This window comes from Rhinopithecus roxellana, chromosome 12 (assembly GCF_007565055.1).
Source record: "Rhinopithecus roxellana isolate Shanxi Qingling chromosome 12, ASM756505v1, whole genome shotgun sequence".
Classification (NCBI taxonomy): domain Eukaryota; kingdom Metazoa; phylum Chordata; class Mammalia; order Primates; family Cercopithecidae; genus Rhinopithecus; species Rhinopithecus roxellana.
Genome location: NC_044560.1, coordinates 25,055,053 through 25,073,136, shown reverse-complemented (window position 1 = coordinate 25,073,136; position 18,084 = coordinate 25,055,053). Strand labels below are relative to the sequence as shown.

The following is an 18,084-nucleotide window of genomic DNA, read 5'->3' as shown; positions in this document are numbered from 1 at the left end:
TTGCCCAGGTTGGTTGTGAACTCCTGAGCTTAAGCAATCTGCCTGCCTCGGCTTCCCAAAGTGCTGGGATTACAGGCGTGAGCCACACACCAAACCAGCTGTGGGTTCTGAGTCGGTTTCACACTGACTAGCTGTGCAGTGTGACCTCAGACAAGTCATGTAATGTTTCTGAATGTCTTCATCAGTACAAGAGGGTAATACTGTTTATACAGGTTTGTTTATAGAATTCAATCAGGTGACCTCTGTAAAGCTCCCAGTGTCTGGCATTTCGTGGCCTTCGGTAAAGCTTAACTCCTAGATTATTCCTTTCAAAGCAGTGATTTGCCCTACTTGAAGGCATTGCGGGAAGATAATGGTAAAAATTAAATGTAATAGACAAACTCTCAATAATGACCCACCTGTACCCTTTCCAACCAATGGGCATTTACTGAGCACCTACCTTCTGGGTAACAGGCCTGGTATCCAGTGCTGGAAGGGTGGAGGGGAGCTCAGAGTTTCAGAGCTGAAAAGTCAGCCCCAGGAGGGCAGTGACTTCTTGCTGGCCCTTAGAATGGGCCAGGCACATAGTAGGTGGTCAGTATTTGTTGAATGAATGAATGAATGAATAAATGAATGAATGAATGAATGAATGAAAAATACAATCCAGCGGGCCTCTGACTCTTTTTTTAAAAGTTGAGCAAAGTCCCTTGACCTCTCTGAGCTGGTGTGTGTCCCCATCAGCGAAGCTAGAGATGTTTAAGTCATCTCGAGGTCCTGCCGAGCAGGATTAATATAGAGCAATAATATTAATAATAGCTACAATCATAACTAAACGTGGAGCACTGCTATGGAGGGAATAACATGTTACGTCCACGTTATGGAAGAGGAAACTAAGATACAGAGAAGCATGGAAGGCTCCCGGAGAAGGGGGTTTTCAAGATGTTTTGGAAGAAAAACCGGGGATCAGACGGAGTAGCAGAGAAGAGGATCCACGACCCACAGGAAAAGGCCTTATCCAGCGCCGTCGCGCGGCGCTCCTGCGGACGTTCTAGGAGGGACGAACGCAGGCCGGAACCCGCCCAATCCAGCCTCCGGCGTCTCCATGGCAACAACCTCTGCACATGCGCCGCGAGCACCGGCGCCTGAGCTGCAAGCACCGGCAGAAGCCGGACGCAGGCGGGCGGAAGCGGGCCTGGCGGGCTGGGGCGATGTGCGCGCGGGTGGGCGTTTAAAGGGGCCTTCGGCACCCGGGTTGTTTCGCCGCCGGGAATGCTGACGGTGAGGGCTAGGTAGCCCCGGGAGTTGGGATCTAGAAGGTAGAGGAGCAGCAGGGCTGTGTGACCCCCGGAGGTGACAAGGGGAGAGGGGCTGGGTAAATACCTTCGCTAGGCAGTGATGGGATGACTATCCCCAGGGAGCACTGCGGAGGAGAGAGGCAACTGAGGGACTGCACTTTCTGGTACCCACCGGGAGAGTCAGCAGTTAAGAGGGATCACAGGCCCGGCTTGGTACGGTCACCCCCCTTCCCATTCCCTGGTCTCAGCATTCTGCCACTTCCCTACCCCGTCGCGGTGCCCAGCCATGGCCAGACCTCCCGTGCCCGGTTCGGTGGTTGTCCCAAACTGGCACGAAAGTGCCGAGGGCAAGGAGTACCTGGCTTGCATTCTGCGCAAGAACCGCCGGCGGGTGTTTGGTAAGTGCCTCCCCCTTTCCTCCAGCCTGCCACTTGTCCCTCCCTGCCAGTGTCACCTGTTGCTCTCTGAAGAGAGCAGAGAGGCAGGGCAGTGAGAGCCTGCTGCAGTCTTCAGCAGTCTTCAGCCTGGGGGACTGAAAGCCCTATCTCTGGGACTCCCCACCCCTAAGTCTCCTTAGAGCTAATTCCATCGTCAGAGCCAGGAACATGGAAACAGCAGACACCCTGCCAGCAACCACTGTCACCAGAGATGCAGTTGATTGAGCTCTCCGCTGGTGCCAGGCCCTCTGTTGGGCACGTTACACAGTGCACGCCCATTTAACCTCTCAACAGCACATGGTACAGACTTGGCTAATACCACACCCTAACAGAGGTGAGCCTCTTCCATGTCCTGCTGTCTCTAGGATGAGACACTAGTGTTCCCCACCACTGAACTGCCTGGGTGAGTTAGTTCAGTGAAACTGACTCACCCAGGCAGGGCCCGGCTGACAGGCCGGCAAAGGTGCCTGGAATCAGCTGTGGAGTACAGTTCTGGGCAGGAGAAGCAAGGTGCCAGAAAGCTTAAGACCAGAGAGTGAGATAGCTAGAACCAAAATTTGTGAATAAGTCAACTGTTTATTTTTTTAAAAAAATTACACTAGATTCAAAATACGACCCTCAAGAAGGCCAGGCCTGGTGGCTCACACCTGTAATCCCAGCACTTTGGGAGGCCAAGGTGGGCAGATCACCTGAGGTCAGGAGTTCAAGACCAGCCTGGCCAACATGGTGAAACCCTGTCTTTACTAAAAATACAAAAATTAGCCAGGCATGGTGGTGCGCATCTATAATCCCAGCTACTCGGGAGGCTGAGGCAGGAGAATCACTTGAACCCAGGAGGCGGAGGTTGCAGTGACCCTAGGTCCAGCCATTGCATTCTAGCCTGGGTGACAAAAGAGAAACTCCATTTCAAAAGAAAAAAAAAAAAAACCCTCGATTATGGCCACTGTCCCTTTAATCCCATGATGGCTGGTAACACTGTATTTGGGGTCACACATACCCAGGTAAGTGACCCAGGCTCCACCACTGCTAGCTGTATGACTGGGGATAAGTGAACTCTAGCCTCAAGTCCTTCTGTAAAATGGGGATAATCACAGTATTTATCCCATAGAGGTCCTGGGGAAATTCATAAGGAGTGTGTTTGTATAACATACTGAGCAAGGTCTGGCATACAGTGGGTGTTCACTGAAGGTTGGTTGGTATTGTATTTATTTTGCATTTAGTTGTGTTGAGTGGAAGAGAATTGAGTGAAGGTCGAGCTGATTTTCTGGGGACATCATAGAATCCACTGACCATATTATCTATACCACAGATAGGATCAAACAGCCGTAACTTAGAGGAATGGCAGTGATGGCTTTTAATTTTTGTGTTTTTACTTTAACCACAGACATTTGGGTTTTTTTCTTTTTTTGAGGCGGAGTCTCGCTCTGTCGCCCGGACTGGAGTGCGGTGGCCAGATCTCAGCTCACTGCAAGCTCCGCCTCCCGGGTTTACGCCATTCTCCTGCCTCAGCCTCCCGAGTAGCTGGGACTACAGGCGCCTGCCACCTCGCCCAGCTAGTTTTTTTGTATTTTTAGTAGAGACGGGGTTTCACCGTGTTAGCCAGGATGGTCTCGATCTCCTGACCTCGTGATTCGCCCGTCTCGGCCTCCCAAAGTGCTGGGATTACAGGCTTGAGCCACCGCGCCCGGCCTTTTCTTTTTTTTAACAGCTGGGTTTATGCACCTGAATGTATCATTCAGTGGTTGTCATGCAGGCCCCACAAGAAACGTTGAGAGCAGCTAGTAAATAACTATCAACAGACTGACTATAATCACTTAGGCCAGTCTCTTTGTATCCCAAACTTCTGTAAAATTGGGTTGAGTATTAAGAGCCACAGATGGGGCTGGGCGCGGTGTCTCACACCTGTAATCCTAGCACTTTGGAAGGCCGAGGCAGGCAGATCACCTGAGGTTGGGAGTTCGAGATCAGCCTGACCAACATGGAGAAACCCCCTGGCTACAAAATTAGCCAGGCATGGTGGCACATGCCTGTAATCCCAGTTACTCGGGAGGCTGAGGCAGGAGAATCACTTGAACCCAGGAGGCTGAAGTTACAGTGAGCTGAGATCATGCCATTGCACTCCAACCTGGGCAACAAGAGCGAAACTCCATCTCAAAAAAAAAAAAAAAAAAAGAACCACAGATGGTTGGTTAGCCCTGAAGAAGCCATTAGAAATGAGGTTGTCCTTGGTTGTCCTTGGCTGCGTGTGGTGGCTCATGCCTGTAGTCCTAGCACTTTCAGAGGCCAAGGTGGGAGGATTGATTGAACCCAGGAGCTCAAGACCAGCCTGGGCAACACAGTGAGACCCCATCCCTATTAAAAATAGAAAGTAAAGAAAAAAAATAAAACTAAATAAATGAGATTGTCCAGCCCAGGATCTGATGGGGCAAGTGCAGGATTTATCCCCGTCTTAGTTCATTTTATGCTGCTAGAACAGAATACCACACTCTGAGTTATTTATTTATTTATATATTTTTTGAGACAAAGTTTCACTCTGTCGCCCAGGCTGGAGTGCAGTGGTGTGATCTTGGCTTAGCAACTTTCACCTCCCAGGTTCAAGCAATTCTCCTGCCTCAGCCTCCCAAGAAGCTGGGATTATAGGCACACATTACCACACCCAGCTAATTTTTGTATTTTTTTTGTAGAGATGGAGTTTCACCATGTTGGCCAGGCTGGTCTTGAACTCCTGACCTCAGGTGATGCACCCGCCTTGGCCTCCCAAAGTGCTGGGATTACAGGTGTGAGTCACTGCGCCTGGCCTCCTCTGGGTAATTTATAATGAACAGAAGTTTATTTAGCTCATGGTTCTGGAGGCTGGGAAGTCTAAGAATATGGCAGTGGCATCTGGAAAGGGCCTTCATGCTGTGTCATCCCATGGGCAGAAGGCAGAAGGGCAACAGCAAGACAGCAAGACACGCCCAAACTGGCTTTTATAACAAACCCGCTGCCCCAATGACAACATTAATCCATTTATGAGAGCAGAACAATCGAGCTGATCACCTCGTATTAGGCCCGACTTCCTAACACTGCTGCATTGGGGATTAAGTTTCCAACACATGAACTTTGGGGGACACCTTCAAACCACAGCACCCTTTGACCCTGCCTGGCTCCGTTTTTGCCCCAGGGCTGCTTGAGCGGCCAGTGCTGCCGCCACCTTTGTCCATCGACACTGCCAGCTACAAGATCTTTGTGTCTGGAAAGAGTGGTGTGGGCAAGACGGCACTGGTGGCCAAGCTGGCTGGCCTGGAGGTGCCTGTGGTGTACCACGAGACCACCGGTGAGTGGGACCTCAATCCTTTGCCCATCCTGGGAGGCCCTCCTTGGGGGTGGAGGCAAGAACCTGGCCCTGGACCACACAAGCCAGGGTTGATACCCAGCTCCACCTCTTACTCTGGATCCTTGGAAAGTCACTTCACCTCTCTGAGCCTACATGGGCTCCTTGGTCCCAAAGGAATAATAGTACCGACCCCACAGGGTTGTTGTGTGGTTGCCAACAGAGGTGGTGGTGGTAACGTGCCTAGCATCAAGCTATGCTCAAGGCAGATGCTCAGGAAATGCTAATCTTGCTTTCTTGTTTCTCACCACTGGATGCTGATTGTTCCACCATGTTGAAACATCTCCCAGTGTCCTGGGCCCTTTGGGTCTCCCTGGACATACAAATGAAACTGCTTTGCCATAGCTAGGGCTGCATCTTCCTGGTATACCAGAGTCTCCTCCAGGGCTGGTCTCTGTTTCTCCCATCAGACTGAATTCTCCTGGGTCAAGGACTGGGCTGCCCTCATCAAACTGGGGACCCATCAGGGCAGGGATGTATCTCTTCTTCCTATTCCTTCCTGGCCCCCTATTCCTCCATCCCCACCTCTCCCATGCTGAATGGCTTACCCTGGCTCCCCCTCAGGCATCCAGACCACCGTGGTATTTTGGCCAGCCAAGCTGCAGGCCAACGGCCGTGTCGTCATGTTTCGTTTTGAGTTCTGGGACTGTGGAGAGTCTGCACTCAAAAAGTTCGATCATATGCTCCCGGTGAGCAGGCATATGGGCCTGGGTGGGCTCTGCCAGGGGCTGGTTGGGTAGTAATGAGCTCAAGGCACTGCTCAGAGATCTGAGCTGGCACTGGAGACTGAGTCCCAGCCCATGCTTGTCCTAGGACCAGCCGCTCCGTGCCCTGGGCCTCAGTTTCCCAATCTGTGAAAGGAGGGATTATTCCTGATTCTTCTCAGGGCCCTGCAGTTGATGGGAGGTGATATGGTTATATGCCTCTCCATCACTAGGCTTGCATGGAGAACACAGATGCCTTCCTCTTCCTCTTCTCCTTCACTGACCGTGCCTCCTTTGAAGACCTCCCTGGACAGCTGGCCCGCATAGCAGGTGAGGCCCCTGGTGTCGTCAGGATGGTCATCGGCTCCAAGTATCCTTTGGATACCCTCAGCAAGTCATGGAGCAAGGGGGTCAGGGGCCCAGCCTCTGCCCAGACATGGAATTCAGCACCTGGGCTTTTACTTAAAGGGTACAGCATGGCTACCCCAGCTCCTAGGTGTGGGCTCCAGGGAGGAGGGAGAGGCAGGGTCTGATGGGGGGCTGTGCAGAGGCACCCAGCCAGGCTCCTTGACCCTCCTCCAGATTTGACCAGTACATGCACACAGACGTGCCTGAGCGGGACCTCACAGCCTTTCGGCAGGCCTGGGAGCTGCCCCTGCTACGGGTGAAGAGTGTGCCAGGGCGGCGGCTGGCTGATGGGCGCACGCTGGATGGGCGGGCTGGGCTGGCTGACGTTGCCCACGTACTCAACGGCCTTGCTGAACAGCTGTGGCACCAGGACCAGGTGGCAGCTGGCCTGCTTCCCAGCCCCCCAGAGAGTACTCCTGAATGAATAACGAGTGGGTGCTTGTGATCCCACCCCCAACCCTCAGGTCTCGACATAGGGCCTGAGGCTGAGGCAGGAACATGGGTCCCATCTGGAGGACTAGCCAGCATGACCTGATACAGAGGATGTGGCCAGAGAAGGCCGGCCCCCAAGCAGCGCTTTCCTTGCAGAATTCGTGGCAGGGAGGTGGGGAACAGGGCCCTGAGCTCAAACATCTCCCACGGCCTTTCCCCCTTTGGCAGCACCCACGGAGGGTGACTGGAAGAAGGGGTGCCTCTCAAGTGACTTCAATCAAGAACCTGTATTGGTTGAAGTGACACCATCTGTTGTAGCAGATACACTCTGAAATCCCAGTGCTGAACTCCACGTGTTCATTCTTGCGCAGGCCTCGGCTCAGGAGGAGGTGACACAGAGACCCAGCCCCGGAGACCCTGTCCAGCTGCCCTAGGGCATCAGCACCCAGTCAGCAGCCAGGGAGTGAGTGCAGGTGGGAGGTGGCCCCCAGCTTTCTGTGGACCAGGCCCAGGGTGGCACCTCATTCTGCCCACATTGCAGAGGCCAGCACCCAGCAGTCATGTAGTCATGTGGCGCTGCGGGGGAGGCTGGGACATGGAGTCCACCTGTGAGTCCAGGAGTCAAGCCCGTTGCTCTGCAGGGCCTTTCTTTTTCTTTCTTTCTTTTTTTCTTTTCGGAGTCTTGCTCTGTGGCACAGGTTGGAGTACAGTGGTGCGATCTCAGCTCACTGCAACCTACACCTCCTGGGTTCAAGCGATTCTCCTACCTCAGCCTCCTGACTAGCTGGGATTACAGTCGCCAACCACCATGCCCAGCTAATTTTTGTATTTTTAGTAGAGATGGGGTCTCACTATGTTGGCCAGGTCTCAAACTCCTGACCTCAAATAATCTGCCAGCCACAGCCTCCCAAAGTGCTGGGATTACAGGCGCGAGCCACCGCGCCTGGCCTGCAATGCCTTTCTTGATCATGAAGCTGTCAGGCCAGGCTTAGGATAGGAGTCCTGGCAGCCCAGGGGCACCTGAAAGCAGCACCATGCAAGGCCAAGGACCATCCCAGTGGGGGTCAGAGCGTGAGCTGGCCTAAGAGGCAGCTCTGTCCCATGGAGGCCATCAAGGACAAGAGCCGGGAGGGGAGTGAGTAGGCCCAGCCTTGTGTCTTGGCCCTGCCCCATAAGCCAGAGACGCTGGTGAAAGTAGGCTAAGGAGGATGAGGGGAAGGCCCCAGGGAAAGGGGCCTTTATACGATCCCCTCCAATGAGCCCCTGCCCAGCCCCATAGATGAACCCCTGGGCTGAGGCCTGGCTTGCGTCTGGCTCAAAGCAGAGTGTCCCCAAAGCCAGCTGACTCCTGGAACTCTGTAGCTCTGCCCAGGCCCCACTCACACAGTATGACCTGTGCTAACACACACCTGCGCTAGGACGAAAGCACTTTCCGCTCCTGCCTGCTGGCATACACAGGAGGTCCAGACTCACCTGTCCTGATGCCTGCACCCAAGCACACTGCTCACATGCCCATCCACACTGCCAGCCTGTCCTCCCTGGGTACTGCCACCTACGTTTGTCAACCCTTCCAGGGTCTGGGCCAGAGGAAGGACTGATTCCAGCACCTTCTCACCACTGACTAAGGCTTAGAGCTCAGGTCCTGCACTTATCCCACATCCCAAGGAATGTCCCTGGACGGGACCCCAGCCTCAGAGCCTGCAGGCCAGCTCCCAGGCCAGCTCCCACTCCTGCAGCCCTCAGCCCTGCTTCCAGGTGGATCTGTCCACATCCCCCTCTGTCCTTAACTCCAGGAGAACTTAGCTCACCTGGGCAGCAATGGAGTGTAGGGTAGGGCTCAGAAGGCAGCCCCAGGCCTGACTGTGGGCCTGCAGCTACAGGCATTTGTGCTTAGGAACCACCTACCCCACATCCCAGCTGGTCATCTCTGGGCATAAACCACCTCCCCCCCACCCCCAGAAAGGAGGCTTCCCATCCCTCTTGGGCACCAGCTCAGCCAAAAGCCAGAAAGCTGTCTGGAGCATAACCTGATCCCCCCTCCCCTGCCCCCACATGGCGAGGCAGGGCAGTCTTCTCCTGGCTGGCACTGCTCTGGTCAGAGAATTGACCCTCATCCACCTTTACACCAAACAAGAGGTATCTCCCTGGGTGAGGACAAAGTGGGGAGGGCAACAGGGCTGGGGCTTAGAGCCCCTCCACCAGCCATCCAGGGCTGCCTTCTCAGCTCCTCCCAGCGTAACCCCGGTGCCACTTTAGTATTTAGTAGGCCACCCCTGGGGCCTCCATCACCACAGTGCAGAACTGGAAGCCACAATGCTTTGAAGAGTCAGTGCCTGTGCCTCCTGGGAGGTCTCCGGGCAGCCCTGTGGAGAGTGGGTGAGAGGAGAGCATGTTCTTACATGCACGTGTTCAGGCTGATGGCATGGGACTGTGACCTGTCTGGTCACACAGGGCCTCAAACTCCAAGGAGCCCCACACCTGGTTTAATGCTCTGCCATTGCCCTCTTGCTGATGCCCTTCTTATTTTTTTAGAGACAGGGTCTTGCTGTGTCGCCCAGGCTGGAGTGCAGTGGCGCAATCATCACTCACTGCAGCCTTGAACTCCTGGGCTCATGTGATCCTCTCCGTTTCTCCCCAGCCTCGGAAGTAGCTCCCACCATACCCAGCTAATTTTAAAACTTTTTTGAGAGACAGGGTCTCGCTATATTGCCCAGGCTGGTCTCAAACTCCTGGGCTCCACTGGGTACAGTGGCTCACGCCTGTAATCCCAGCACTTTAGGAGGCCAAGGTGGGTGGATCACCTGAGGTCGGAAGTTCAAGACCAACCTGGCAAACATGGTGAAACCCTGTCTCTACTAAAAATACAAAAATTAGCTGGGTGTGGTGGCAAGTGCCTGTAATCCTAGCTACTCAAGAGGCTGAGGCAGGAGAATCGCTTAAACCCAGGAGGCGGAGGTTGCAGTGAGCCAAGATTGCACCACTGCACTTCAGCCTGGGCAACAGAGTGAGACTCTGTCTCAAAAAAACAAAACAAAACAAACAACAAAAATGAGCTGGAGGAGCGAGTTGGAGGCCCTTCCGCCTCTGGAACACTGGTGGGTGAGCAGAAGCAGGGGAGCTGGTGTTCAGCTCTATTCTATAAAGAAGGGGTGGATCCTGAGAGGCAAGGGGTGGGACTGAGGCCTTGTTACGTGGTCCAGAAGGAGGTTGAAGGGGAAGTGCGTGACCTTGGAAGTCCTCTGTAATTCTCTTTTGCTCAGTTGACACATCTGTAAAATGGAGATAGCAGCACCTACTTATTTGAGTTGTGAGAAGTAAATGCATGTGAAATGTTTAGCATGTGCCGGGCACCAAGTTAAGAGCCCAATAAATGTTGGCTGTTATCATCGTCCTTGTTATTACAGTAGCAGCAGCGGTTCTGGTCTGAGAGCAGGTGGAGGGGAGGAAGAAGCGTCCCAGATCGCGCTAACAGCGCCTCTATTGTTACACTTCAAATTTAGTCAGGGGTGCGAGGAGGGACGGGTGGCCCAACTGGGCCGATTGAGAAGCTTCTGGCACCTGCAACTGTGCCCCATCCCCTCACCTTCACCCCTATGCCTGCTGCACCCAGGACGGCAATGACGCCACCGACAGGAACCGGGACCGACAACTATATCTCACGCCCTGCGGCGGCATTTACGTCCTGGACTCCAGGAGTAACATTTTCTGAGACGGGAAAACCTACATTGGTGAGACTTGGGCCAGACAGGACTCTTGTCCCACCTCACCCACAAGGCCGGAGTGACCAGGCCACAGGCTCTCCCTTAAACCTCCTTTCCCTTCCCGGAGGAATCCCGCAGCGTCTCTTGTCTTTTTCTTGCAATGGGCAGTTCCTTCCTCGAACTAACCCTAATACCTTTTGCTACAAACTCAAATTTCCTTTAATTTTGGCCTTAGTACTAGGGACTGATGAACTCAGATCCTTTCCACCCAGATAAAAGTGGGGCCGGGCGCGGTGGCTCAAGCCTGTAATCCCAGCACTTTGGGAGGCCGAGGCGGGCGGATCACGAGGTCAGGAAATCGAGACCATCCTGGCTAACACAGTGAAACCCCGTCTCTACTAAAAATACAAAAAATTAGCCGGGCGTGGTGGTGGGGGCCTGTAGTCCCAGCTACTCGGGAGGCTGAGGCAGGAGAATGGCGTGAACCCGGGAGGCGGAGCTTGCAGTGAGCCGAGATGGCGCCACTGCACTCCAGCCTTGGCGACAAAGCGAGACTCCGTCTCAAAAAAAAAGTGGGACAGAGCGGGAGCAGGGTCAGACCGCTCCTAACTGTCCCCCTGACCCCGCGATGGGACAGACTTCGTGCTCCCCTGGGAGGAGAAGCTGCGACTCCCGCGGCGGCGGTAGAGAGGCGACTCAGGCTGCTGCCCTGGCGCAAGAATTTTCAGCGGAACCTGGAGGAGGTGAGCGCAGAGCCTGCGGACTGCGGGTCTCGAGGCCGAGCGCAGACGCCCCTGGCCAGCTCTGAGACCAGCACAAGCGCCTTCAGCAGCTCATCTGTCAAATGGGTTTGGCTGTAGTGTCAGCCCTATGCAGGGGCTATGACGATTACACGGATGAAGGGTGTAAAACGCTCAGGCCAGGGCCTGGCACATTGGAGGCACCCAAGAAAGGGGCAAGATCAGTCACTATACGATGCGGCCCACCCGGCGTCTGTCTCCGCGTTTGAAAAACCAGGGTGTTCGTTTTCCTCATTTGAAATTTAAACGAGGAAAGGCATGTCAAAGCGCTTTTGAAGGCAGAAAGGACCGACGCGAAAAATGGGACCTGGCCAGGCGCGGTGGCTCACGCCTGTAATCCCAGCACTTTGGGAGGCCAAGGCGGACGGATCACCTGAGGTCCGGAGTTCGAGACCAGCCTGGCCAATACTGTGAAACACCTTCTCTACTAAAAATACCAAAATTAGCCGGGCGTGGTGGCGCATGCCTGTAATCCCAGCTACTTGGGAGGCTGGGACAGGAGAATCGCTTGAACCCGGGAGGCGGAGGTTGTGGTGAGCCGAGATCGCGCCACTGCACTCCAGCTTGGGCAACAGAGCGAGATTTTGTTTCGGAAAAAAAAAAAAAAAAGGGGGGATCTGTCACCTCCCGGGACCGTAAGGGGAGGGGCTTAGGGGTCTTTCCCTCTCCTCCTGGGAAAGCAGGCCAGGAAAGCAGCCCCGCGTAGCGCCGCACCCTTCTCCGAGAGTCGAGAGCCGTGTAGCACAGCGTGTAGAGGCGTGTAGCACAACGCCTGAGAGCCGCTGCACTACACCGAGGAACTGAGCCTGCGCGCGCGGCCGCAGGTGGAAGGGCGGGACGGGTCCGCCGGGGGCAGCGTCTCCTCAGGGGCCATAACCCTGTCCTTGACCCCAGGCCCGGCCCAACCCCGACTCTGAGGGCTTGGAGGGGGGGGCGGGGGGAGCCACAACAGCGCCTGCGCCTGCGCAACCCTCTGCAGCAGATGGTGCGCAGCCGGCGGTAGGACATTTGCGCCTTCCGCAGCTCGGAGCCCGGCCAGTGAGACCGGGCGGCGCCTCCAGTGAGCGAAGTCTGTCCGCGGAGGGGCAGGAGCGGGTAGAAGCCTTAGCCTAGCCAAGGCTGATTTGCCCCTCCTCGGCGTGCCTCAGAGGCAACTCCTGCGTCACTTGCTTTAGGTCTCAGACTCTGTTCTTTCCGCAAACTGGAGCCCCAGCCCTTCCCACCATCCCTGATTCCCACCTGTTCAATCCGATCTGATGCTCACCTGACTGGAACACACGCAGCCCAGGCTGCGCTCTGTGGGCAGAAGGGCTCTCTGGCAATGGCAGCTGGCGTGTCTCACCTGCCTGTCTGCAACGGAGAGGCTCTGGACTGGTATTAGGTTTCAGATCGGGCGGAGGGCTGGGCTTCTGACCCCTGTTGCTCTCACAGATTCCTGGGCAGCGATTCCCATGACTCCTACTTCTCCTACATGTGGAGGCACTGAGTGGTGAGATGGCTGCTTGGGGCGAGTCCAGCTGGGACCTTAAGAGGGCAGTTGACGCCAGGACTCCCCTGGCAAGTGGCAGAAATCCTGGCCCGCACAATCTCCGGGAAGAAGAAACATACAGGGATGGGCATCGCCCACCTGCTGTCAGAGGGCGTCTACACTGCAGCCTTCCCACAGCATGAGGAAGAGATATCCCAAGCTCAGATCTCTCCCAGGCCTGACAGCATGGCAGCAGTGGCTGGGGCATCCGGAGAGCACTCTCAAACCTCCCTGCAGCTCTCCCTCCTTTTGTCCTCCTAGGATCCCTTTGAACTGCCTGGGTACCAGGTACCCGGTTCAGATCTCAACTCTCGCCAATTGCTGTACCCGTACTGGGCTTGCTGGGGATACTGTCACAAGTACAAGCCCCTTGACTACATATGAGAGTACTTTGGGGAGAAGGTGGTCATCCACTTTGCCTGGCTAGGTGAGTCTGGCGCTGGGGTGGGGTCTGGGAGTGGGGCTTGAGTGCAGAGATGGGGGTTCATGAGCTTTCTCTTACCCTTCAGGTTTCTACATGGCCTGTCTGCTGCCTGTCACTCTGGTGAGCACCCTGCTCTTTATCTCCTGCCTTGTCACCGTGGGGACCAACACAACAGTGTGGGTGGCTGCAGAAGGGTTGGGGGATGGGCTGGATGGGCCAGGTTGTCCACCTGGTTGAGGATAGGCCTTCCCAGGATAGGCACCCTCTGCTCATAGAGAGGAGATCTGTGCCAGTGGGGGTGCCACTCTGTGGTACCTGTGCCATGTGGAATATTTCCGGGATCTGCCCCATGGCCAAGGGGAGCCAGGGAAAGGGGAAAAAATAACAGGTAGGTATTTTGGACCCAACCTGGGCCTGGATGCTGGCCCTACCTTGTGCCCTCTCTCCCCTCCTCACAGCTGAGCTGCCTCTTTGACCACTCAGGAACTGTGTTCTTCAGGATCTTCATGTCCTTCTGGGCCATGGCCTTCCTGGAGCACTGGAAGCAGGGAGTGCCACCTTGGCCCACCACTGGGACTGCAGCGACTTCCAGGACCACGAGGTGATGCCCAGCTCAGCCCTCCAGGCCACAACCACACTTCCCAGAGTTCTCAGAGGCCAGAAAGTGTACTGGGAAGAGCTCAGACTTTGGAGTCCAACATCCTGGGATCCAAATCTGGCTTCTCCTCACACTTTTCCCGGGTCACTTTCCACCCTCCCCTGACATCAGGATGCTATAGGCTTGGTGAGGTGAAACATTGGGAGTATTTATATAATAAGCTGGACCTTGGAAAGAGACCCTCCCCAGAACCGAGAAGGATAAAACATTCCACCTACCCACCCACCCATCCAGCTACCTACCTGTCTATCCAAACATCTAATCATTGATCCTGAGTTCCCTTCTCCCTACCTCCCCTGCCACACCCCAGCTCTCCCCACTCCAGTCCAAGTCACCATTTCCTCTTTCCTGGACCACTGCAGTGACCTCCCAACAGGTCTCCTTGCCCCACTTAATTCATTCTCAGCTGCCAGTACGGCGACATTCTGTGTTACCTTCCTCAAAGCCTTCCAGGACAGTCTCATTTGAGACGTACCTGGGAAATCATCCAAACCCCTCACAGTGGCCTGCAAGGCCCTGTGCCATCTGGCCTGTGTCTGGTTCTCCCCCACTGGCTCCACCAGATCCTTAAATAGGTCAAGTTCATTTCTACCCAGGAGTCTTGGCATTGGCTATATTGGCTATGCTCTGCCAGAATCCTCTTCCTTCAACTTGTTGTTGTTGTTGTTGTTGTTGTTTTTGAGATGGAGTCTCACCCTGTTGCCTAGGCTGGAGTGCAGTGGTGCAATCTCAGTTGACTGCAGCCTCTACCTCCCAAGTTCAAATTATTCTCCTGCCTCAGCCTCCTGAGTAGCTGGGATTACAGGTGTGTGCCACCACACCTGGCTAATTTTTGTATTTTTAGTAGAGATGGGGTTTCACCATGTTGGCCAGGCTCGTCTCGAACACCTGACCTCAGGCGATCTGCCTGGCTTAACCTCCCAAAGTGCTGGGATTATAGACAGACATGAGCCACCATGCCCAGACCCTTCAGATTTTATATGGCCTACTCCTTGTCATTCAAGTCTCAAATGTTTCCTACCTAGAGAGGTCTTCCCTGATCACTAATCCAGAGAGGCTCCCTGTCACGGTTTTAATTTAATCGTAGCATTCATCACTGTATTTTACGATTTATTTGTTTATTATCTGTCTTCTCCCACTGGCATGTGAGCTCCATGAGAGCAGAGACCTTGTGTGTGATGTTGGCTGCTGTAACCCCGTGCCCAGAATAGTCTCTAGCATGTAGAAGATGCTCGATAAATGTTTGTTGAGTGAATCTGTGAATAATCTATCTTCTGCCTACCCATTTGTCCAGCCATCCATCACTTTATCCATTCAACAGGGTTATAGGAAGATAGGAAACCAGAGAAGGTATTTTAACAGGGATAATTTAACATAAGGTATTGGTTAAACAGGTGCTGGGGGACTGAAAAAGCACAAATGGAATACTGAGACAATGAAGTAAATGTCAGTGGTACCCTTTGGATAGTGCAGTACACAACTCAGGTGACTCTCAAGAGTGGCCCTGGCCTGGGCACGCACAGTGGCTCACACCTGTAATCCCAGCACTTTGGGTGGCTGAGGCAGGAGGATCACTTGAGCCTGGGAATTCAAGATCAGCCTCAGCAACACAGTGAGACTTTCCCTCTACTAAAAAATAAAAAATTAGCTGGGTGCAGTGGCATGCACCTGTAGTCCCAGCTACTCAGTAGGCTGAGGCAGGAGAATCACTTGGGGCCAGGAGTTTGGGGCTGCTGTGAGCTATGATTGTGCCACCGCACTCCAGCCTGGGTGACACAGCAAGACCTTGTCTCTGAAAAATATATTAAAATTAAATTAAAATTAAAATTGACTGTGCACGGTGGTGGATGCCTATAATCGCAGCACTTTGAGAGGCTGAAGCAAGCGGATCACTTGAGGCTAGGAGTTTAAGACCAGCCTGGCCAACTTGGCATAACTCCATCTCTACTAAAAATACAAAAATTAGCCCCAGCCAGGCGCAGTGGCTCACGCCTGTAATCCCAGCACTTTGGGAGGCCAAGGCGGGTGGATCACGAGGTCAAGATATCGAGACCAGCCTGACCAACAGAGCGAAACCTCGTCTCTATTAAAAATACAAAAATTAGCTGGGTGTGGTGGTGCACACCTATAATCCCAGCTACTCGGGAGGCTGAAGCAGGAGAATTGTTTGAATCTGGGAGGGGGAGGTTGCAGTGTGCCAAAATCATGCCACTGCACTCCAGCCCAGGGGACAGAGTGAGACTGTCTCAAAAAAAAGAAAAGAAAAAGAGTGGCCCTGCCTTTGCACCCACTGTTCCCTCCCCAGAAAGCTTCTCTCCACTGTCCCTTTAGCACCTTTTCACCTTTTGGATCATAGCTAAAGTGTCATTTCTTCAGAGTGACCATGCATGAAAAAGTTTTCCTTCATAGGATATATATATATATATATGTATCTGCGTTTATTCATTTATCTCTGTCTTGCAAACTAGTTTGTAAACTTCATTAGGGCATGGATCTTCCCCAGTTTGTTCACTATGGCATGTTCAGTATCTATTGCACAGTGGTACACAGTTAATAGTTATTGATTAAAGTAATAAATTTATCCATTTATCCACCCATCCACCCATCCCACTCATCCACCCATCCCACTCATCCATTCATCCATTTTCCCCCGTGTTCATCAACCATTCAAACAGACTTTCATCTGTTCACCCACCTAACCATCCATTTACCATCCATCCGTCCATCCTCATGTCCATCAATCATCCAACCAGACTTTCATCTGCTCACCCACCTAACCATCTGCCCATCCTCCATTCATCCATCCATCCATTCATCCATCCATCCATCCGTCCATCCTCATGTCCATCAGCCATCCAATTAGACTTTCATCTGCTTGCCCGCCTAACCATCTGCCCATCCTCCATTCATCCATCCATTCATCCATTCATCAATCCTCAACCATCCAACCGGACTTCATCGCTCACCCACCTAGTTATCCATCTATCCTCCGTTCATCCATCCATCCACCTATCCATCCATCCATCTATCCATCCATCCTCATGTCCATCAACCATCCAACCAGACTTTCATCTGCTCACTCACCTAACCATCCATCCATTCATGCATCCATCCATCCTCATATCCATCAACCATCCCAGACTTTTATCTGCTCACCCACGTAGCCATCCGTCCATCCCTTCACCCACCTGCCTACCTACCCACTTTCTTGTGAATAAACTATAGAGATTTACCGATTGCTTGCCCAGTTTACCCACCCATTTGTCAGCCTACTGCCTGCTCACTCATCAGTCTATGTAGCCCTTTTCCACATGTCCACCCATTTGCTGTTTACTTCTTTGTCTACCCACCCATCCATGTAGCCATCCATCCACAGGCTTTTAACCATGCCCTGGGGAAAAAGGCCCTGCAAAACCAAAAATGAATTAGAACCCATTCCTGTACTTCCAGAGCGCCCTCTGCAGTCATGAAAAGGTGGGGGGCTTCCCCTATCCTAGGATCATGCCACCAGCCTCTTGGCCCTAGGATGCACATTTCTGTTGCCCCCTGTGATAGGAGTGCCCACATCTAGAGTTTGCTGCCCTGGCCCTGCAGATGACCCAAACCCAGTGACAGACTTGAAGGAGCTCTACTTCCCACCCCACAGCTGTCTTTCCCGCTTACTCACCAGCTCTGCAGCCATCCTCACTGTGGTGAGGGGACACTGAGCCTTTGCTCTGGAAGGACTGGCCCCTTCAGGGTGGGTGCACTGGAACCCTGGCAGTCCACTCTCCAGCTCTGACAGCCCTCTCTCCCAGCCCCCAGCTTTGCATTGTGATGATTTCCCCTGTGTCTGTCATAATTTGTTTGTTTGTTTGTTTTTGAGACAGAGTCTCGCTCTGTCACCCAGGCTGGAGTGCAGTGGCGCGATCTCGCCTCACTGCAACCTCCACCTCCCGGGTTCACGCCATTGTCCTGCCTCAGCCTCCCGAGTAGCTGGGACTACAGGCACCTGCCACCACGCCCAGCTAATTTTTTGTATTTTTAGTAGAGACGGGGTTTCACCGTGTTAGCCAGGGTTGTCTCGATCTCCTGACCTCGTGATCCTCCCGCCTTGGCCTCCCAAAGTACTAGGATTACAGGTGTGAGCCACTGCACCTGGCTTGTGTGTCATAATTTACCATGGCATTATCAGCATTGCAATGTTCCACACTGGCAGCTCTGTGCTCATGACCCACGTGAATGTCCTTTGGGGCAATGGAGGGTGGGAGCACTGTTCCAGGCTCCAGGCTTAATGTGGGCATCTTCAGGTTTTTTTCATCCCACCACATGGGTGGCTCCAGGTAATGGCCCATCACTCTGCCTA

The 18,084-nt window shown here is 53.6% G+C and overlaps 1 protein-coding gene across 5 annotated transcripts; it reads left to right on the top strand.

The window, feature by feature from the left end:
• Positions 1-1,124: 1,124 nt before the first annotated feature.
• On the top strand, positions 1,125-6,980 carry CPLANE2 (ciliogenesis and planar polarity effector 2). 5 transcript variants are annotated; one of them, XM_030913755.1, is made up of 6 exons: positions 1,142-1,257; positions 1,394-1,672; positions 4,875-5,027; positions 5,649-5,773; positions 6,022-6,158; positions 6,371-6,980. In XM_030913755.1, exons 2-6 carry the CDS (start codon positions 1,561-1,563, stop codon positions 6,618-6,620), a joined length of 777 nt encoding a protein of 258 aa, XP_030769615.1. In that variant the 5' UTR covers positions 1,142-1,257; positions 1,394-1,560; the 3' UTR covers positions 6,621-6,980. The 5 variants fall into 5 exon arrangements, with proteins under 5 accessions (XP_010376829.2, XP_030769615.1, XP_030769616.1 ...); XM_030913756.1 differs by adding an exon at positions 1,870-2,045 and having other exon boundaries at positions 1,157-1,487; XM_010378528.2 differs by having other exon boundaries at positions 1,159-1,295.
• Positions 6,981-18,084: the final 11,104 nt, after the last annotated feature.

Bases quoted from the DNA above. Each gene is read 5' to 3' on its own strand.
- CPLANE2 (XM_010378527.2), top strand. From the start codon at position 1,561: ATGGCCAGACCTCCCGTGCCCGGTTCGGTGGTTGTCCCAAACTGGCAC. The intron at 1,673-4,874 runs GTAAGTGCCTCC...TTTTTGCCCCAG, and splicing joins GAACCGCCGGCGGGTGTTTG to GGCTGCTTGAGCGGCCAGTG. The intron at 5,028-5,648 runs GTGAGTGGGACC...GCTCCCCCTCAG, and splicing joins GGTGTACCACGAGACCACCG to GCATCCAGACCACCGTGGTA.